We start from the raw sequence: 17511 nt of genomic DNA on the forward strand, positions 1-17511 counted from the left end.
ACGTTTAGTCCAAGCGTGAACCCACCTTCACGAAGGGGGGAGAGGGGAAGGTGGCGAAGTCTGATGGGACTCGAGCTCCAGGCTGTTGGTTGACCACGTGTTCTGCCACCTCGTCCTGTCATAAGACGGATGTTACTGCATGATGGAACAAACATGAAGGACCTATACCTCCTTGGTGGGGGTGGGGCGGCGTTCACACCTTCAGCCGTTCCAAAGTGTCTCTGAGGGACTGCAGTCGAGCCGTCTGCTCCAGCAGCTGAGCAGCAGGGGTCACTGTGGGACAAACAGCTGTTGGGAGGCTGGACCAGTGACTGTACATGAGAACTGGACTGAGTGACCCCGCCCCCTCACGTTCCAAACAGGAAGTACTGGTTACAAAAAAGCTAAAATCCCATTGACTCCTATAGAGAAAAGGAAGTCAGTATTTCCATTTTTTAGAATAACTATACTTCTAGATAATCCTCTTTTTTCATATTTTTTCTTTATCGCAAGTTATTCAAGTTATAAACTGACCTATCAGAAGTCTCAGTAAGTGGCGCCCACCTAAGACGTTTAACAGATTTCATGTAGCCCTGTTTCAGTGGATGGAGCGTGGCCTTCGTTTGTATCGCAGGAAACTGAGGACTAAATGAACTTCATTTGGTTGGAGCCCTTTTCTATGGATGATGTCACATTCGCTCTATCCAGTTCTCATATACAGTCATGGGCTGGAAATGTGCAAATTCAGCATGCATGTGTGATTATAACTTTAATAACTTTTCAACCGCTAACACGATCAATGTAATTCCAGTAGATTCTGAAGGCCTTTTTGTTAACAATTTAAAAATTACAGTAAATCAAAGAACATAAAGACTGGAGCTCCGGTGTTACAGCAGGTGTCAAACTCAATCGCACAAGGGGCCAAAATCCAAAACACACCTTTGGTCGCGGGCCGAACAGGATAAACATTTATTGAAAACTCTAAAACTACATTTTTTAAAACTGTAACTGTAACAGTGTAAGGCCCCTGGGCCTTGTGTTAAAGGGTTAAACAGCAGCTTTGCTGTCTGCCCCTCCCCCTGCGCAGACAGGTGAATATTATGGGGTGTTGCACACCTGGGCACTTTCCCGTCACGTCCACCACCTTCACGTTGGCGCTCATCTGCAGCAGGGTCTCCAGCAGCTGCTCGGTCTTGCGATAGAGGGCGCTGGAGAGCACATGGGGAGGGCCATCTGCGGAGGGCAGCTTGGGGACATGCAGCGGGGGCAGGGAGGCGAGCTGAGCGCGAATCTTTTCCGCCTGCAGGAGTGAACGTGATAGCAGCATGTCAGTGTTCAGGTGATCACACAGGTGTGTGAGGGTGGGTGTGTCCTCACCTTCAGCCTGTTGTTGTCGTTCTTCAGCTGTTTGATGCAGAGCCGTTGAGCTTCGATCTGCTGAGTCAGCAGCGGCGAGTCAATCACCTGAAGGCCACCTGATACCGGGCTGCCTGTGGAGGAGAGAAAAGAGTCATGGCCCCGCCCCTCAGCGCCCCTACATCACAGGAGGCCTCAGCCTGCAAACCTCTAGAAAAGCAGAACTTTAATAAGGAGGAGAATCTCACCTCCTGCTGTCCCTACTACCATGGAAACCGCTCCCGTTGGGCCGCCTCCCCCCATGTCGGTGCTCATCTTGGACTGGCTGTTTAGGCGCTGCTTTAGCTCCGCCTTCTCCGACTCCAGCTGGTCAATATCGGCCTGTAAGGCGTCCATGGTCTCCTCAAAGTCCCTGCAGAGGACGACGGCATCACGCAGGCTGCAGCGCTGTGTGTGTGTCTGTGTCGCCATGCGGGGGTCTTACTTTTCCTTCTTCTTCAGCAGAGTCTGGGCTTCGTCCAGTCGAGTCTGGATCTTCTCCACGCGCTCGTCTGCATCTTTGGACGAACTGTCCAGCTTCTTTTCCAGGAGGCTGAGACGGACGCTCGCCTCGCTTAGCTCCTCCCCCTAAACGGCCACGCAAATGTTTATTTTGAAAATGTCAACACTGAGGCTTAAAATGCTTTAAAACTAGCAAATACTCATGGACAAATCTTGGAGACGTGAAAAGAGTCTCACATCAGATTTGTTTGTAAACGTGGTTTTGTGTGTGCGTATCAAGTGACTTGTTTGAGATTTGTTTGTTAGTAGTTAGTTTCAAGTTGTTGTAATTTGAAGTTGTGCAATTTCATAATTTTTGTACTTAGGCAGAACATGTATTGTATGAGTTACAAAGAGAATAACGCAGGCACAAATTGGGGTGATACTATTTTCTCTCCATAGAATCTGTGATCTTTATCACAATTTACAAACATCTAAAAATGAGAAAGATTGACATGAATAATTAAAATATTATTTTTTAAAAGCTCCTGCAGGTTTGAAATGTGTCTGTTCTAATGGACCGCTTCTGCACATGCTCACTTTGATCTTCAGAGACTTCTTCAGCTCCTTGATGACCGTCTCTCTGTCCTCCAGCTTCAGGCCCAGTCCCTCTGCATCCGTGATTTCGGCTCGCAGGGCGGCGGCTTGCAGCTCCACGGGGGGCGGGTTCTGGTGAGCATCGTGAGGTCAAAGGTGAAAGGGGGAAAGGCGTGAGGCGGGCGAGCGGGAGACCTTCACTACACCTCACCTTCATCTGAGGCTTCTCCGAGTCGTACTCGCCCTCCTGCATGGCTGTGGCCATCTTGTTCATGGTTGCTATGACGATGTTACAGGACTGCCGCAGACACTCGTAGGCGCTGGCGCCCTGAGATCCGTACACCTGACGTGAAAGAGGAAGCATTTTATGAAACTTGCTAAAAAGTCTGGGATCAAATCACCCCCGTCCCGCCCAACCCTACAAGAAGGGTTAAGTTGTGCACTTCTGTATCTATAAAACAACAAAACATCTACATGCACTTACTGTCGTCACTCGTGCGCGTACAGAGCTCAGTTGTGCACGTGTGTACCTGCTCTGTGGCCTTGAAGGCCACGTCCTCCAGTTTGACGGCTGACAGCCCCTCCTGCTCCCCTAGCGGTGACATCATCTGAGCTCCCGCCGCTGCCACCTCCTGCAGCACGGCCACCACCCAGGTCAGGTGTTTCCTGCAGTCCGAGAGCGCGTCCGACACCTGTGGAAAGTGGGCGCTCTATCAGCATTTTTTTAGGGTGGTTTTCTGCTGGCAGAGAGGGACTCATCGCCATGGTTACCGGCGGCCCAAAGCTGAGCGCCGCTGGAATGCCTGGAGCGTCGGTTCCTGGCATCCTGCGGCGAATCTTCTTGCAGAACTGCCTGATGTCGCTGCAGGACGTCTCCAGGTCCTTCAACAGCACAGCTAGGTCCGCCTTCTCCTGACCGGCGTGCAGGAATGCCCGAAGACGCCCCACCTCCACCGCCATGCAGTTCAGGGCGCTCTGAGTAAACTGCAGAGCGGCAGCAGGCGTTAGCCTCAAAGCACACGCGTCTTTTCCCAGACTGCAGTGCAGCTCCTACCCTGATGTGGTCGGCCAGCTGCATGGTGCAGTCCTCTGTCTGATCTGCCAGGTGGATGCTGTACAGGTGCTGCAGAGGGACAAATGTCAGCCACAGCACAAAGTTTGGCTCTGTGTGGGGCGGGTCTGTGTACCTGGTAGTACTTGATGGCCTTGGTGAGCGGCTCCACGTGGACCGTCTCATCCAGCTGGTCTTTGTGCAGCAGGTCGATCAGGAAGTCCAGGGAGCGCTCGTGCACGCTCATCTCAGGGTACAGAGAGCCCACCTTTTTGTAGACATCCACGCTGCACTGAGACAGAGCCCTGATGCACACACAGTCAGCATTTTAAATTTAGATCAATTGTGAAACAATAAAACTGAGCATCAAAATACACAGAAACAATAACATCAAACTCAACATTAATGTGTCATTTGATGCAACATCTCAACCTGGCAAGAGTTTCAGTTCACAAAAAAGGTGTGTGTGAAGTTATGTGTTTGTGTGTGTCAATAGTGGGGCTTATAAGTTTACATATCCTGCAAGAAATTATGATTTCTAGGCTATTTGTCATAAAATATGAACCATAAAGCAAAAACTGTTTTTCCACTCGTATTTAGTGGTTGGGTGAAGCCATTTACTGTCAAAAAATTCTGTTTACTCTTTTTAAACCATTAAATAACTTCCCAAATCACCCTGTTCAAAGGTCTACATACCCTATTGACTTTGTTCTAAAAAAAACAGAAAGGTTTGAATGACAGTTCAAGGTAACCATCCTCACCTGGGACTCGTTTACCTGTAATCAATGAGTACATAAAAGGTCTTGGAGTTTATGGACTCCCAATAGAACCTTAGATCCTTCATGCAACTGACAATTCTGGATCCTGAATCATGGGGAAAACTAAAGAGCCTTCAAAAACCTATGGGAAAAGGTAACTGAACTGTACAAAACAGGAAAGTGATATAAGAAAACATCCAAGGAACTGAGAATCCCAGTCAACAGTGTTCAAACTCTGAGGAAGTGGAAAATTAGGGTTCTGTGGAAACCAAACCACAGTCACAAATATTTCTGCCAAAAAAATTCACTAGGAATGCAAAGAAAAACCCACAAATAACTTCAGTTGTGATCCAGGAATTGTTGAAAAACTGGTATGGATGTTTCGAGATTTACAATAAGGAGACACCTGAAGAAAAATGGGCTGAAGGAAATGTTTCTTGTGCAAATGCCACAAAACAGCTCCTTTACAATACACCAAACAGCACAGACTCAAACCTTCACACTTCTGGACCAAAGTAATTAAGGCGACTAAGATTTAACTTTTTAACACAAAAAACCCTAAATTTGGAGAGGAGTCAACAAGGCCTATGATGAAAATGACACTATTCCTACTGTGAAACAGGGAGGCGGACTGATGATGGTTTGGGGATGTTTGTGCTACAAAGGCAGGAAACGTGGTCAGAATTGATGGCAAGATAAATACAGCACATTATCAGAAAATACTGGAGGAGAACTGTCACTCTTCAGCTTAGAGGTTACACATGGGACACAGTTTGACCTTTCAACATAACTATCCAAAGCCAACCAATTCCACCTGTTATTGGTTCCAACAGAGTAAGGTGAAAGTTCTCCTAACCTCAGTATTATTGACTCATCTGTGGAGATTTCAAACAAGACCAAGCAAGACAGCCCAAGAATTTAGAGGAACTTGAGTTTTTCTATCACGAAGAAACTACTGATTTACCATTAGAGAAAATAAAGAACCTCGTCCACAACGACCACAAGAGACTTCAAACTGCTATTGATGCAACAGGGGGCAGTACAAGGTATTTGGTACTTTTGGTTTCTGTCACCTGGATAATTTCTGTTGTTATTATGGCTTGAAAAGAGTTAAGATTATTTTTTTCAACAATAAATGATTTCAGCCAACCCCTAACCATGAGTGAAGAAAGTTAATGTGTTATCATTCACATTCTCTGAAAAACTTAGAATTGAACATTTCTTTCAGAGTATGTAAACGTACAACTGTACGTGTGTGCGCATGTGTAAGTATGTGTGTGTGTGCAGGATCTTACAGCTCGTATTTGTGCAGCGTGGCCTGCAGCAGACTCAGAGAATAGACCAGACCTGCAGCAAAACTCAGCTGCTCCCCAACAGACCCTCTGAGGCCAACCCGTTCCACGCACCCCTCACTTAGATCGAACTTCTCCTCAGACTGCTTACTGATCAGCTCCGCCTACGCAAACACACACAGACGAGCACAGCAGAGGTGTTCCACTAATGCTTTGGTCACATGGGATTGGTTGTTTGGTTCCCGTTCTGCCCTCTTAAAGACTGAGTCTCTGCCTCAGTGAGCTGGTTTTAGGAATTTAGTTCTTTAACTGTCCACAAGCAGAATTACAACATAAAAACAGCTGTTTAAAAGCTACTGTATTAAAAGAAACACTCATATGGGGGTTACTACAGGTTTTTGGGTTTCTGGGCTTGTAGAGAGGAGCGACCAGAGCCTTAAGGAGAGCACAGCTGTGTCTTGTAGCTTCCTTGATGCTTCTGGGGCTGTCCCAAGGGACACAATGAAAATGGAACGTACCATTCTTGTACACCCATAGGATATGAAGGTGATGGATAAGTGCCTGTATGATGCTGACAAACCACACTCTGTCTATTTTCCTTATTTCTATCAGTCAGGCTTCACACAGGTAGTGCACACTCATCACATGAACAGCAATGACATTTCTTGTGAAGTTTACAAGGTTTGGGTGGTTAAAAAAAAGATAAATCTGTACAAAGTGCACTTAAGTGTTCACTACAACCTGTCACTCACGCCATGCAAGTAGAAAAAATATACATGATTATTTTCGCTCTGCAGGTTCATTGATTTTGTGTGGGTCACCTGCACAAACCAAACAGATTTGCCCAATTTTTACATCTGCAGAAAAAAAAGAAAAAGGAGGAGCAACGTTTGAACATGTCAAATAAAAGTGTATCTTAAAGAGCAGCTGCACACTAAACCTACTATTTACTTTAGGGGGACAGAGCTGACTCTGAGTCTGCTCATCCTCACAGCTGCAGACAAAACCCTGACTGAAGAGATGGTGCAGAAGTCTTTGGCTCAGATCTTCTGGTCAGGTGGGGTGTAACCGGCCTCTCCTTACTTTGCAGATGAGTCTCGGGATGAGCAGCAGAACCAGGATGCAGTCGTGATCTCCTCCATGACGCAGGAAGGACTCGGGCATGAAGGACGTCAGGAGAGAGACCTGCCTGTTGGCCTGAGCCACCTCCATCTTCCTCAGCTCCATCTCAATGGCCTGAAACATAGAGCCCATTAAAGCTGTCACTTTTTAAATCAAAGAAACCTCTCAAGAGTGCTGCTGGCTCACCTTTGCGTAGGCCTTGGTCTCTGCAAACTTGATCTTGAAGTCAAACATGTCAGGCGGCGGCTGCTGCTGCAGCTCCGCCGAGGCCTCCTGCTGGCTGGTCAGCTCCCGGTTCAGCTCCTGCACAGACATCGCTTCCCATCAGAACCAACCCCACACTGGAGTGGGGCGGGGAGTGCAGCGGGCGTCGAACAGTCACCTGAAGGTGTGCTGTGAGCTCACGGTACTTGTTGATGGTCTGCTGGTAATCGGCAACCGTCTCCTGCGCGGCCTCCACCCGTTTCTCCGCCTCCCGGACCCGAGCCGCGCCCAGATCCAGCATCTCTCTGAGCTCCAGCTCCGTCTCTCTGGCGTTTTCCTGCAGCTCGTCGTTCATCTCGTTTATAGCTTCCTATCATGCCAATGAAATCGACTGAAACAGCAGTTTTTCTTTTTCTGGTGAAACAAACCATGTTCATTGTTGCAGAAAGTTAAAAAAATGATTTGTCAAGGCCTGTGCCTAAATGTAGAAATGCAGAGCTGATGCCATTTCTCCATGCAGGCTCGATGTGAATGTGTGTGTATGCTGAGTGTGTGTGTAGCAGACAGGCTGGCACGCTCTTCTACTGCGGTCCCCTCCTATATTCCATTCGCAATCAAACGTTTCACATAAGTCAGTCCCTTCAGGATCGTAACTAACACAAATTCAAGCAAAGCCGAGATTTTTGGCTCACTCTGGTACTTTACATTTTCACCGCAACTTCACTACAACTTTGACTGAGCTTTGTTATGATTGTTATGATCCTGTACAGTTTAGTTTATAGTCAGGTAATTTTAACAGTTTTATAACAGTTGATATAGGAGACCAACAGACTACAAGGAAGTGTGAACATCTGTTCATATTCACGTGTGTGTTCATTCTCACCAGGTCGGTCACCGTCTCCCTCAGCTCCCTGACCTTCTCCTCCAGGTCCAGGTTCCTCTCAGTCAGTGTCTCTACCATCTCCTCAGCACCCAAAGCTGCATCCACCTGGAACACCAGAAATCCTCAGATCTTTTGCTTTCAGAAGGATCTGGTCGTTGTGTATCGTGGACACCAGCTCTGACCTGCTCCTTCAGCTCATCAATGGTCTTCTCGGCTGCACTCATCTCCTCCTGCAGCTTTTCTTTCTGCCCCCTCAAAGAGTCGAGCTCCACGTTCTTCTTCTCCATCTGTCTCTGCAGCTTGACGTGCTCCTGCTTCTCTGAGGCAGACAGGTCCCGCATCCTGACCCACAGCAGAGAACCAGAGCACACTCGAGCACCAAAGCCAGAGGTTTCCAGGAGTCCAGAGTGCAGCAGAGACCCACCTGACCAGAGCTTCCTTCAGCCGGCCGTTTTGCTCCTCCAGCTGCTTGACGTGGAAACTGGAGGCTGCTCCATCCGAGCCTGAGACAAAAAGAGGTATGGGAGCTTGGTTTGAAACATCTCTCTAAACCAAAGGTGTCAAACTAAATCGCACAACGGGCCAAAGTCCAAAACACAGCTTAGGTCGCAGGCCGAACAGGATAAACATTTATTAAAAACTCTACAACAAAATTTTTAAAACGTTAAAAAAGTCACTTTTTTACATAATCATGAACTAGATATACAGCATTACCTGCGAGGTGAATGCTGTAAGCTGAATTTGGCCTCTAAAGATGCAAGTGCTAATAGCTGAAGATGCTGAAATTGATAGTAAAAACTCTGAAGCTGTTAGATGAAAATTTTGAAGTCAATAGGTGAAAACATTGAAGCTGATAGCCAGTTAAAAATATTAACAAAATTCCAAATTACCCTAAAAAAAACTTAGGTTGGCCAAAATGAAAGCATGTAGCTGAAAAAAATAGCTAAAGTCCAAAATATCCTAAAAAAAGTTTTTTAAAAAGCCTAATTAGCCGAAACAGCTATCATGTAGCTGAAATGTTTCATCAACACAAAAACAGTCAAAATAGCTAATTAAAAAAAACCTAAATTAGCCAAAACAGCTAGTATGTAGCAAAAATATTATCTAAACTCCAAAATAGCCTTAAAAATCTTAGTGAATGCCAAAATAGTCCAAAAATCTAGCAGAATGCCAATTTTTAAAACTTTTAAACCACAACTTTTTAATTTAATTATGAATAGTAAAAAGCAGGAATATTATTCCAGAATAAATCAACTTAAACCTTAAATAATTTTCAATATTTTACTCTCCATAAAAATATAGTTTGTCAAAATTATACAAGGTAGAAATAAGCACAAGATAACATCGGGTCATTAATAACAATAATATATAATGATCTGGAGGGCCGGATAGAATTACCCCAAGGGCCAGATCCGGCCCGCGGGCCTTGACTTTGACACGTGCTCTAAACACACCCCTTGCCCAGGTTTCCTACCTTTCTCCTCGATTTCATGTTTCAGGATCTCCAGGTCCATCGTGAGCTCCTCCACCCGCTCCTTTAGGGAGTCCACCTCTAGCTGCAGAGACTCCGCCCTCTCCTCTGCCATCTCCTTGTCCAGTGTGGCCATCTCGATGGCGTCCGCAGTGTCGGACATCTCCTCAGTGTAGCGTTCTTTGGCCTCGAGAGCTTCTTTGGCCTCCTGCAGTACAGCAGCTCATCTGATTTGTTTCCCTGAACTTCATCTTCATCACCCCAAACCTTCCACTGCTTACCCTCTTGGCCTCCTTCAGCTGTTTCTGCAGCTCGGCCTGCTGCTCCTGCATCTTGGTCTTCCACTCCTGCAGCTGCTCCAGCTGAATCTTGTGCTTCTCCAGCTCCTTCAGCTTGGCCTTGTCCTCGGTCCGCTTCATCTTCAGTGTCTCCAGCTTCTCCTCCAGGTCCTTCACCTGAGCTCGCAGGGTCTCTTCCTCCTGGACAGGAAGAGACAACCAATAACTGGGTGATGGGAACATGAGAAAACGTGTGGAGGTTAGGACATGTCTGTACATCAGGAATCATGCAGCCAGCACTCATCAGTGAGGGCCTCCATCTCTGTGACTTATTGACTCTATGTGATAGGCCAGTACCATGTCTGTACTCCATCCAGTACCGGGTTTGGGTATCGCCCGCGTCCCAAGGACAAGTGTGCCTGCAATACCACATCCGGTACCAGGTCCAGTACCGCATACTGATGGTTGTGGACCCTTTGATTTTATGAACAGCCAGCATGTAAAAAAAACACTGAGTTGAGGACACCTAAAATGTCAATTTTTGATGCTGTAGGTGTCCTTAACCAAACATCAATATGTGAAGACTTGAGAGTGAGAATTGTTTTGTATTGTATTTGCTTTGTAGTATTATGGATATTCCTGTCATGCAAATTAATTAAGTTCTATGAGCAATTATTAATTGTGACCTGTAATTAATTAATATAATTAATCGATTTTAATCGCAATGATTTTTAGCCCAATATTTGCTGTTAAAAGCCTAATTTAGAGGTATTTCATTTAAGTTTCTGACATTGTGGTGCAGTAAAAGATGAAAATAAAACTAAAAGGTGGCTTTATTATGTTTTTATTTTATTATAAAAAACTTCCAACTTTTACTTAGACCCCACCGAAGGGGGAATTTTTTCAAATCTTGAACAAATAACTAATAAAAACAAATAAAAAAACATCAGGTCCAGAGTGCTCTAATTTACCACATCAAAAAACAGTAGGAACACTTTTCTGAGATATCCAAAAAATACTGAACACAAACGTCTTATTAGTTAATAATTAATTCAATAATTCAAATGTTGATTCACCTTTTTCCAGTTTCCCACAACAGCAAGACAGTAGAAAAGACATAAGAGGGATTTTATAGTTTCCTTTAACCTTTTAGGTGAATTTTATCATTTTAAAGACTGGGATGAATTAGAAAATAAGTAGAGATGAGAAATTAAAAAGGAAAAAATGAACTTATTTGTTTTAAATAAACTTTTGCTTCATCATCTGGACAAAAACAAGCGCTAAGAGGTGAAATTTTCTTCTAAAATGAAGCTTTTTTAACTCCTCATGTTTATCACTTTTCTCAAAAAAGAGCTAGAGTAGTTTGGTGCTGAAGCTGTTACCATGACAACGTGACTCACTGCGTTTAAACAGTACGCTTTTGTAGAAAAATAAACAAAAAAATAGGCCAATGATAGAACTGAAGTTCTAATGATTTATTTAACATTTATGTTTTTCTTAAATGACCCCGGTATGAGCAAGATAAAATGCTCCTCCAGGTGTGCAGAACACAGAAGTATCCAAATCAAAAATGAGATTAACACGATTAAAAACACAATACCCTAAAATGTCTCTATTTCATTGTGATTAACCCAACAAAGTGACAGCCCTAATTATGGAGTCATATTTTTGTGTTGTGAAGTATTATAATGTTGTATGGTTGTGCCCTCGTTGTCAGGTCAGCTGACCTTGCTGGGCGGGGCCGCTGCATTTCCTGGAGAGTGCAGGGTGGGGATAAGCGGAGCCACCAGGGGGGTCTGCGCGGGGGTGCTGGCCTCGCTGCTGCTCATCTCCCCGGTGGAGGCCGAAGCCGAGCCGGACGCGGCTCCCCTTCCTGTGCCTCCTGTGGGCCGGCTGGGCTGCTGGTAGAAGCAGAAAAGTCACACCGGGAGCAAAGGGTCATGTGAACGTCAGTGATGGAGGATGGGTCGGTGGGATTGACTGTACCGTATTTTTGGCACTAGATAATAAGATAATAAGACGCACCGTCAACAAATGGTCTAGTTAAGGGGTGTCAAACTCAATCGCCCAAGAGGCCAAAATCCAAAACACACCTGATGTTGCGGGCTACACAGAATAAACGTTTATTGAACACACTAAAACTATGTTTTTAAAACCGTAACTTTTTAACATAATTAGGAACTAGATGTTCCATTACCTGCGATAATACTAGTGTGAATGCTGTAAGCTGAATTTGGCCGCTGAAGATGCTAGTGCTATTAGCTGAAAACGATGAAGCTAATAGCCAGCTAAAATATTATCTAAATGCCAAATTAGCCTAAAAAAACATAGGTTAGCCAAAACAACAAATATCCCAAATAACTGAAAAAAAGCCTAAATTAGCCAAAACAGCTAGCATGTAGCTGAAATATTAGCCAAAATAAAAAAATAGCCTTGAAAAATCTTAATAAATGCCTAAATAAACCAAAAATCTACCAGAATGCTCATTTTTAAAACTTTAAAACCGTATATTTTTAACATAATTGTGAATAGTAAAAAAGCAGGAACATTATTCCAGAATAAATCAATTTGAACCTTAAATAACTTTCAATATTTTAGTCTCCATAAAAATATGTTTTGTCAAAATTCTACAAGTTAGAAATAAGCATAAGATAACATCGGGCCATTAATAACAATAAAATAAAATGATATGCATGGCCAGATATGATCACCCGGGGGCCAGGATCTGGGCCTTGACTTTGACACAAGTGGTCTAGTTTCAAACTTATATCATGTATAAGGCGCATTAACCCTGTAACACCATCTGTGTCATCGGTGATGCTTAAACACAAAATCTTTAACATACTGTAACTTTTGAACCGTTTACACAATCAACAAAATTCCAGCATGAGCCGCTTTTCTCCTTCAGAATCTACTGGAATGACGTTGATCATGTTAACATTTAAAATATTACAGTAAATCAAAGAAAATATACGCTGGAGCTCCGGTATTAAAGGGTCAAGCGAAGCAAAAGTCAGAGATAGGTCCATCAGTAAATCAGACTTTATTAACTACGTTCACACTAACTCTAGAACTTGTTTGTAACACGCTGCACGTTATTCAAGTTAGAAGAGTTAGTCGCGTTAGCATATTGACAATACCTGTAACTCACAACCTTGTTAGTAATGTAAAAACAGTGCGACACTGCAAAACTAAACCTTTTTTGCAGCAGAATTAATCCATATTCAATATTCATATTATTTTTTATTTTAAATACAGTATAATGTGAACATATAAATGAGAACTGGACAGAGTGAGTGTTACATCATCCATAGAAAATGGTTTATGTCCGGCTCTAACAAAATGAAGTCAATTCAGTCGCTATTTTTGGAATCTTCACATGGCCATCTTCAGAAATTGACAGTAAGTTGTTATCGGTTCAAATTGGTCTGAGTCAACATTTCTATGGAAACCAATTTCACCAATCAAGAGAGGCTTGTTGCAAGGCCACACCCCCACCACTGAAAGTGGGCTACACAAAATCAGTCAAACGTTTTTGAAAGTTGAACATGGGGGCAGACCACATCCTTTCATGGACACATCTGATTGGTCAGTTGAACAACTTGAACTACATAACAATATTTAAAACAATGGAGATTAGCAAAAACCTGATTTAAAAATATAACAGGGCAATCATTGTTATTCTGGCAATAGAATGACTGAGTAATAGCTGTTTATCCCTTTATAGAAGTCTATGGGAACACCACTCAATCCAGTTCTCATATACAGTCAATGGCTGGTGGAGAATATGATCTAACACAGACTAGGGTTAGATTCTCAAACATGAAGTCAATGAAAACAGAGAAAGGACAAGTGCAAAAATGAAAAAAAAGTGTGAAAACATTTTCATGAGTTTCCGACTGAACCAACACCAGGTTGGTCAGAGATCCAGGTGGACTGAAGACCTGCGCTCACCTTGGGCCTCCTGGCTGTGGTCTGAGGAGTGGGGAAGAGAAATAAAGGAGGACAGGAGGCAGGAGGTGTCGAAGGGACAGAAGAGACAGAAAAAGGAACACAAGGAGGAGGAGTTAGAAGTTCAAAGTAAAGTTTGATCACTTAAAAAAGAAAACAACCATGATTAGAGCTGCATGAGCGAGCCTCCATGAAAATGTTTCTAGAACAAGAAAACCAAAGTCGGAGTGGAACAACAGCAGCGCTGTGACCACGACTGGTACCACCACCAGGACCTCAATCCACTCTGTGTCTGGACCCAGTCCAGCTCTGCTTCAGGATTCCAGCTGACAGACACTTCCTGACTCTGGGGTAGACGCAGACACACGGGGCATGTGCGGGGCATTTATGAAGGAATCTTTGAAATGTTAACAAGTTTTAGTCTGATTATAATTGAATGGCAGGAAACACAACTACTCACTTTTACCAAAGAATTCAAATTTTACATAAATGTTAGGGGTGTAACAGTTAATCAGTGAATCAATTTATATTCCTACAATCCAGCCAGATCCATCTGAGGGAAGCTGCTAATAAAAAATAATTTCAACATGAAATAAACAAATTATAATGACTATTGGAAAATACGATTGCAGTATGATTATTTTACTATAACGTAAAAACGACCATCACACTGGACAACACAGATGTGATGCAACAAAAACTGTTCAACCATCATTCCAATGTAATGTGTGGAAACACTTTGAAGTCATGTGACCGTAGAGTGTGGTAGAATGTTCTAATAATGTTCTTTTTGGATTATTCTGATCTGGAAAAACTACTTTATCAAACTCAAATGTTAGTGGATTAAACATTTATTCTTGTTTACTTGTTTGTTTGTTTGTTTGCACACATGTTTAATTTACACTTGAAGAAATACAAGGAATCTGGAAAACTTCACCTGTACTGTTCAATACCAGGTATTTATCTCTGAGGTTGAGGTTTGGGCTAAAGATGTCCTGGATCAGATCGTTCAAAATGAACCAACATTGACTATGAATCGTATCGTCAACCACAAATTATGATATCAATCAAATCATTGTTAAAATGAATCGGTAAACCTCTAGTAAATGTGTTGATCCAAATAATAATATCAGAAAGAGCAAAGCGATCTGAAAAGAACATAGGTGCACCTGCGGTGAAGGCACAAAATTTCCCACCTCTTGTCATGTTCTGCTTTTTTTGTGTTACTTTAACAGTTTTTTTTTCTTTGCTCCTGTGCAGGCAGCTGTGACTCCACTCTTTCTCCTGTGGATCCTGCTAATCAGTCACAGCCGCCTGCACTTTACTAATTAGGTTTTGTATATTTAAGGTTCCCTGCTGAAGCACTCTGTGTCGGCTCGTTCTGCTTCCTGGCCTGTTTGCTGAGCCTGATGTCCTTTTTTTTAACCCCTTGGTCTCAGCCAGTAATGTACTTGTGTCTCTTTCTGCATCTGGGTCTCCTCCTGCTTGCCTAATTGTGACACCTCTGGCCTACATTCTCCATTTAGTTGTCACCAAAGAAAATCAATCATCTCAATCTAACCCTCCTATTACCCTTCTGCCTTCTACTCCCTCCATCCACTCTCATGTCCTCCCTCACTACATCCATGAACCTCCAAACCTCTCAAACCATCCCTATCCGCTTCCCTGCATGTATACATCTACCATCATCTGTTGATGTATTCATTCCTGATCTTTTCCATCCTCATCCCACCCAAAGAGAACCTCATCATCTTCATCTCTACCACCTCCAGCTCTTCATTCTGTCTCTGCGTCAATGTCTTTAAACCAGGGGAAGGGCTATATGAACTATTTAATCTGGTCCGTCAAACTGGAATAAATTATTTTGATTATTAATCTATTATTTTTCGTGTAGTTCAGGTGTCTCCCCAAAGATGGCGCACTACAAATAAATGTTCTGCATTCATGTAGTGTTTGAAGATTTGTTGTTTTTCTGAAATTCATCTGTGATTTCCAAGTTGGACAGTCATTTTTCCAATTATTCCAACGCCACATGAACGTAGCATTTCCCTGAGTTTGAATTTTTCCTTGATGAGTGTCAAGCCATTGGTGAAAATGGCACTAAAATGAGAACAAAAACCACAGTTTTGAAATAAAAACTCAAAATTTAGTGTTTTAACGTAATTTTCAATCAAGATTTGTGGCCCACAAGTAATAATGTTTGCCTATCCCTTCTCTAAACCGACAACATGGCTGCACTCACTTCAGTCTTTTAGACCTTTACTTTCATTTAGTGCTGCTACAAACGATTATTTCAATAGTCGACTAATCACCGATAATTTTTTCCGATTAGTCGACTATTCAGGTCATGTGCAAAGTGGATGTAAACCATTCATCTTAACCATCATTAGCTTTTAACTAACTAAAAACTAGATATCTAGCATTACCTGCAATAATGCTAGTGTGAATGCTGTAAGCTGAATTTGGCCGCTGAAGATGCTAGTGATGATAGCTGAAGATGCTGAAATTGATAACTTAAAACGCTGAAGCTGATAGCTGAAAATGCTGAAGCTAATAGCTAAAAACACTGAAGCTAATAGCTGAAAATGCTGAAGCAGATAGCAGAAAACGCTGAAGCTGATAGCTGAAAACCCTGAAGCTAATAGCTGAAGAAGCTGTAGCTGATAGCTAAAAACACTGAAGCTGATAGCTGAAAATGCTGAAGCTGATAGCTAAAAACACTGAAGCTAATAGCTGAAAATGCTGAAGCAGATAGCAGAAAACGCTGAAGCTGATAGCTGAAAACCCTGAAGCTAATAGCTGAAGAAGCTGTAGCTGATAGCTAAAAACACTGAAGCTAATAGCTGAAAATGCTGAAGCTGATAGCTAAAAACACTGAAGCTAATAGCTAAAAACGTTAAACTGATAGCTGAAAATGCCGAAGCTAATAGCTAAAAATGCTGAAGCTAATAGCCAGCCAAAATATAAGTTAAATGCCAAATTAGCTTAAAAAACTGAAAAAAGTCGAAGTTAACCAAAATAGCTAGCATGTAGCTGAAATATTAGCTAAACTACAAATTAGCCTAAAAAACCTTAATAAATGTCAAAATAGTCCAAAAAGCTATCATAATGTCATTATAACTTTAAACTTTACTACACTCTGACTCCATATAATGTAAAGTAACGACTAATTGACTATTAAATTAGTCGTCGACTATTTTAAAAGTTGATTAGTTGTCGACTAATTGTGGCAGCCCTACTTTCATTCTTGACATACTTGATTATAGTCCCACATAACACGCCTCTACACCTCTTTCCCCAAACACTGTTGTTCTTAAAGACCTCCACCTTCTTCCCCTCTGCTGTCCCTTTAAGAAGTTATTGTTCCTGATTGGATCAGAGCCAGCCCTGAGTAAGCAGATGGATCCAATGAGAGCAGAGACCCAAATAAAGCAAAGTACCCAAGCAGACACCTTTCTGCCATGTCTGAAGCTGGGGTTCAGGTGATGAGGGCAAACAAATGCAACAGCTCAATTTACAGAAATTGGCAGAAGACAAATCATGAAATTAAGTCAAATAAACGTCAGGGAAAGCGGAGCCGAGGCGTTCGAGTGACACTGAGGAGAGGAAAAACGGCCATTCCAGATGAAAAAGAGAAAAAAAAGGACGCACAAAGCATCAACGTAACAGCAGCTGCAACATGAAGCCATGACAGCAGCAGAAGAAGAAGAAGCCGACAGCAAAAGAGCATCACATGGAGTTCTGTACCTTCCGGGGGGCTGGAGTCTGCCTCATCATGTTTGGAGGAGAGAACGCACACACACACACAGAGAGGAAACAGGTGAAACAGTCCGCACAGACAGACTGATAGAATCGAGCAGGAAGACCCTCAGCTGGGTGAGCTCCAGTGATCCGCCCCCCTCCCCATCAAGTCTCCTCGTTACACTGTCTTCACGTCCTCTCAGAATCCGACTCTCTGTCTTCGTCTGGTTCATCCAGCATCAGGTCCGCTGCAGGAGACGCCTCAGCTGCCTGACCTGCCCCCCCCCCCTCATGACTGTGGAGTGTCAGCCCAGCCAAAGCCCTGCTCTTGCATTACATCACTGCGTG

The 17511-nt window shown here is 43.2% G+C and overlaps 1 protein-coding gene across 19 annotated transcripts in view; it reads right to left on the bottom strand.

Annotated features, from left to right (window-relative positions):
- The window catches only part of dctn1b (dynactin 1b), a 38981-nt gene that overhangs the window by 1454 nt on the left and 20016 nt on the right, over positions 1-17511 (bottom strand). For 5 of the 19 annotated variants that reach the window (XM_036210064.1, XM_036210061.1, XM_036210057.1 and 2 more), the window contains 24 exons: positions 17170-17187; positions 13426-13446; positions 11199-11372; positions 9475-9672; positions 9197-9401; positions 8147-8225; positions 7905-8064; positions 7723-7827; positions 7018-7209; positions 6822-6938; positions 6597-6749; positions 5517-5677; positions 3600-3768; positions 3467-3535; positions 3184-3396; positions 2943-3104; positions 2624-2755; positions 2416-2544; positions 1820-1962; positions 1584-1747; positions 1357-1469; positions 1096-1279; positions 200-273; positions 26-115 (listed from right to left, as the gene is read on the bottom strand). In XM_036210064.1, coding sequence (XP_036065957.1) covers positions 26-115; positions 200-273; positions 1096-1279; positions 1357-1469; positions 1584-1747; positions 1820-1962; positions 2416-2544; positions 2624-2755; positions 2943-3104; positions 3184-3396; positions 3467-3535; positions 3600-3768; positions 5517-5677; positions 6597-6749; positions 6822-6938; positions 7018-7209; positions 7723-7827; positions 7905-8064; positions 8147-8225; positions 9197-9401; positions 9475-9672; positions 11199-11372; positions 13426-13446; positions 17170-17187 — 3225 coding nt within the window. The remainder of the gene's footprint in view (positions 1-25; positions 116-199; positions 274-1095; positions 1280-1356; positions 1470-1583; positions 1748-1819; positions 1963-2415; positions 2545-2623; positions 2756-2942; positions 3105-3183; positions 3397-3466; positions 3536-3599; positions 3769-5516; positions 5678-6596; positions 6750-6821; positions 6939-7017; positions 7210-7722; positions 7828-7904; positions 8065-8146; positions 8226-9196; positions 9402-9474; positions 9673-11198; positions 11373-13425; positions 13447-17169; positions 17188-17511) is intronic. The other 14 variants (XM_036210063.1, XM_036210060.1, XM_036210071.1 and 11 more) reach the window with 5 other exon arrangements.

The sequence above is a fragment of the Oryzias melastigma genome, linkage group LG22 (genome assembly GCF_002922805.2).
Source record: "Oryzias melastigma strain HK-1 linkage group LG22, ASM292280v2, whole genome shotgun sequence".
Classification (NCBI taxonomy): domain Eukaryota; kingdom Metazoa; phylum Chordata; class Actinopteri; order Beloniformes; family Adrianichthyidae; genus Oryzias; species Oryzias melastigma.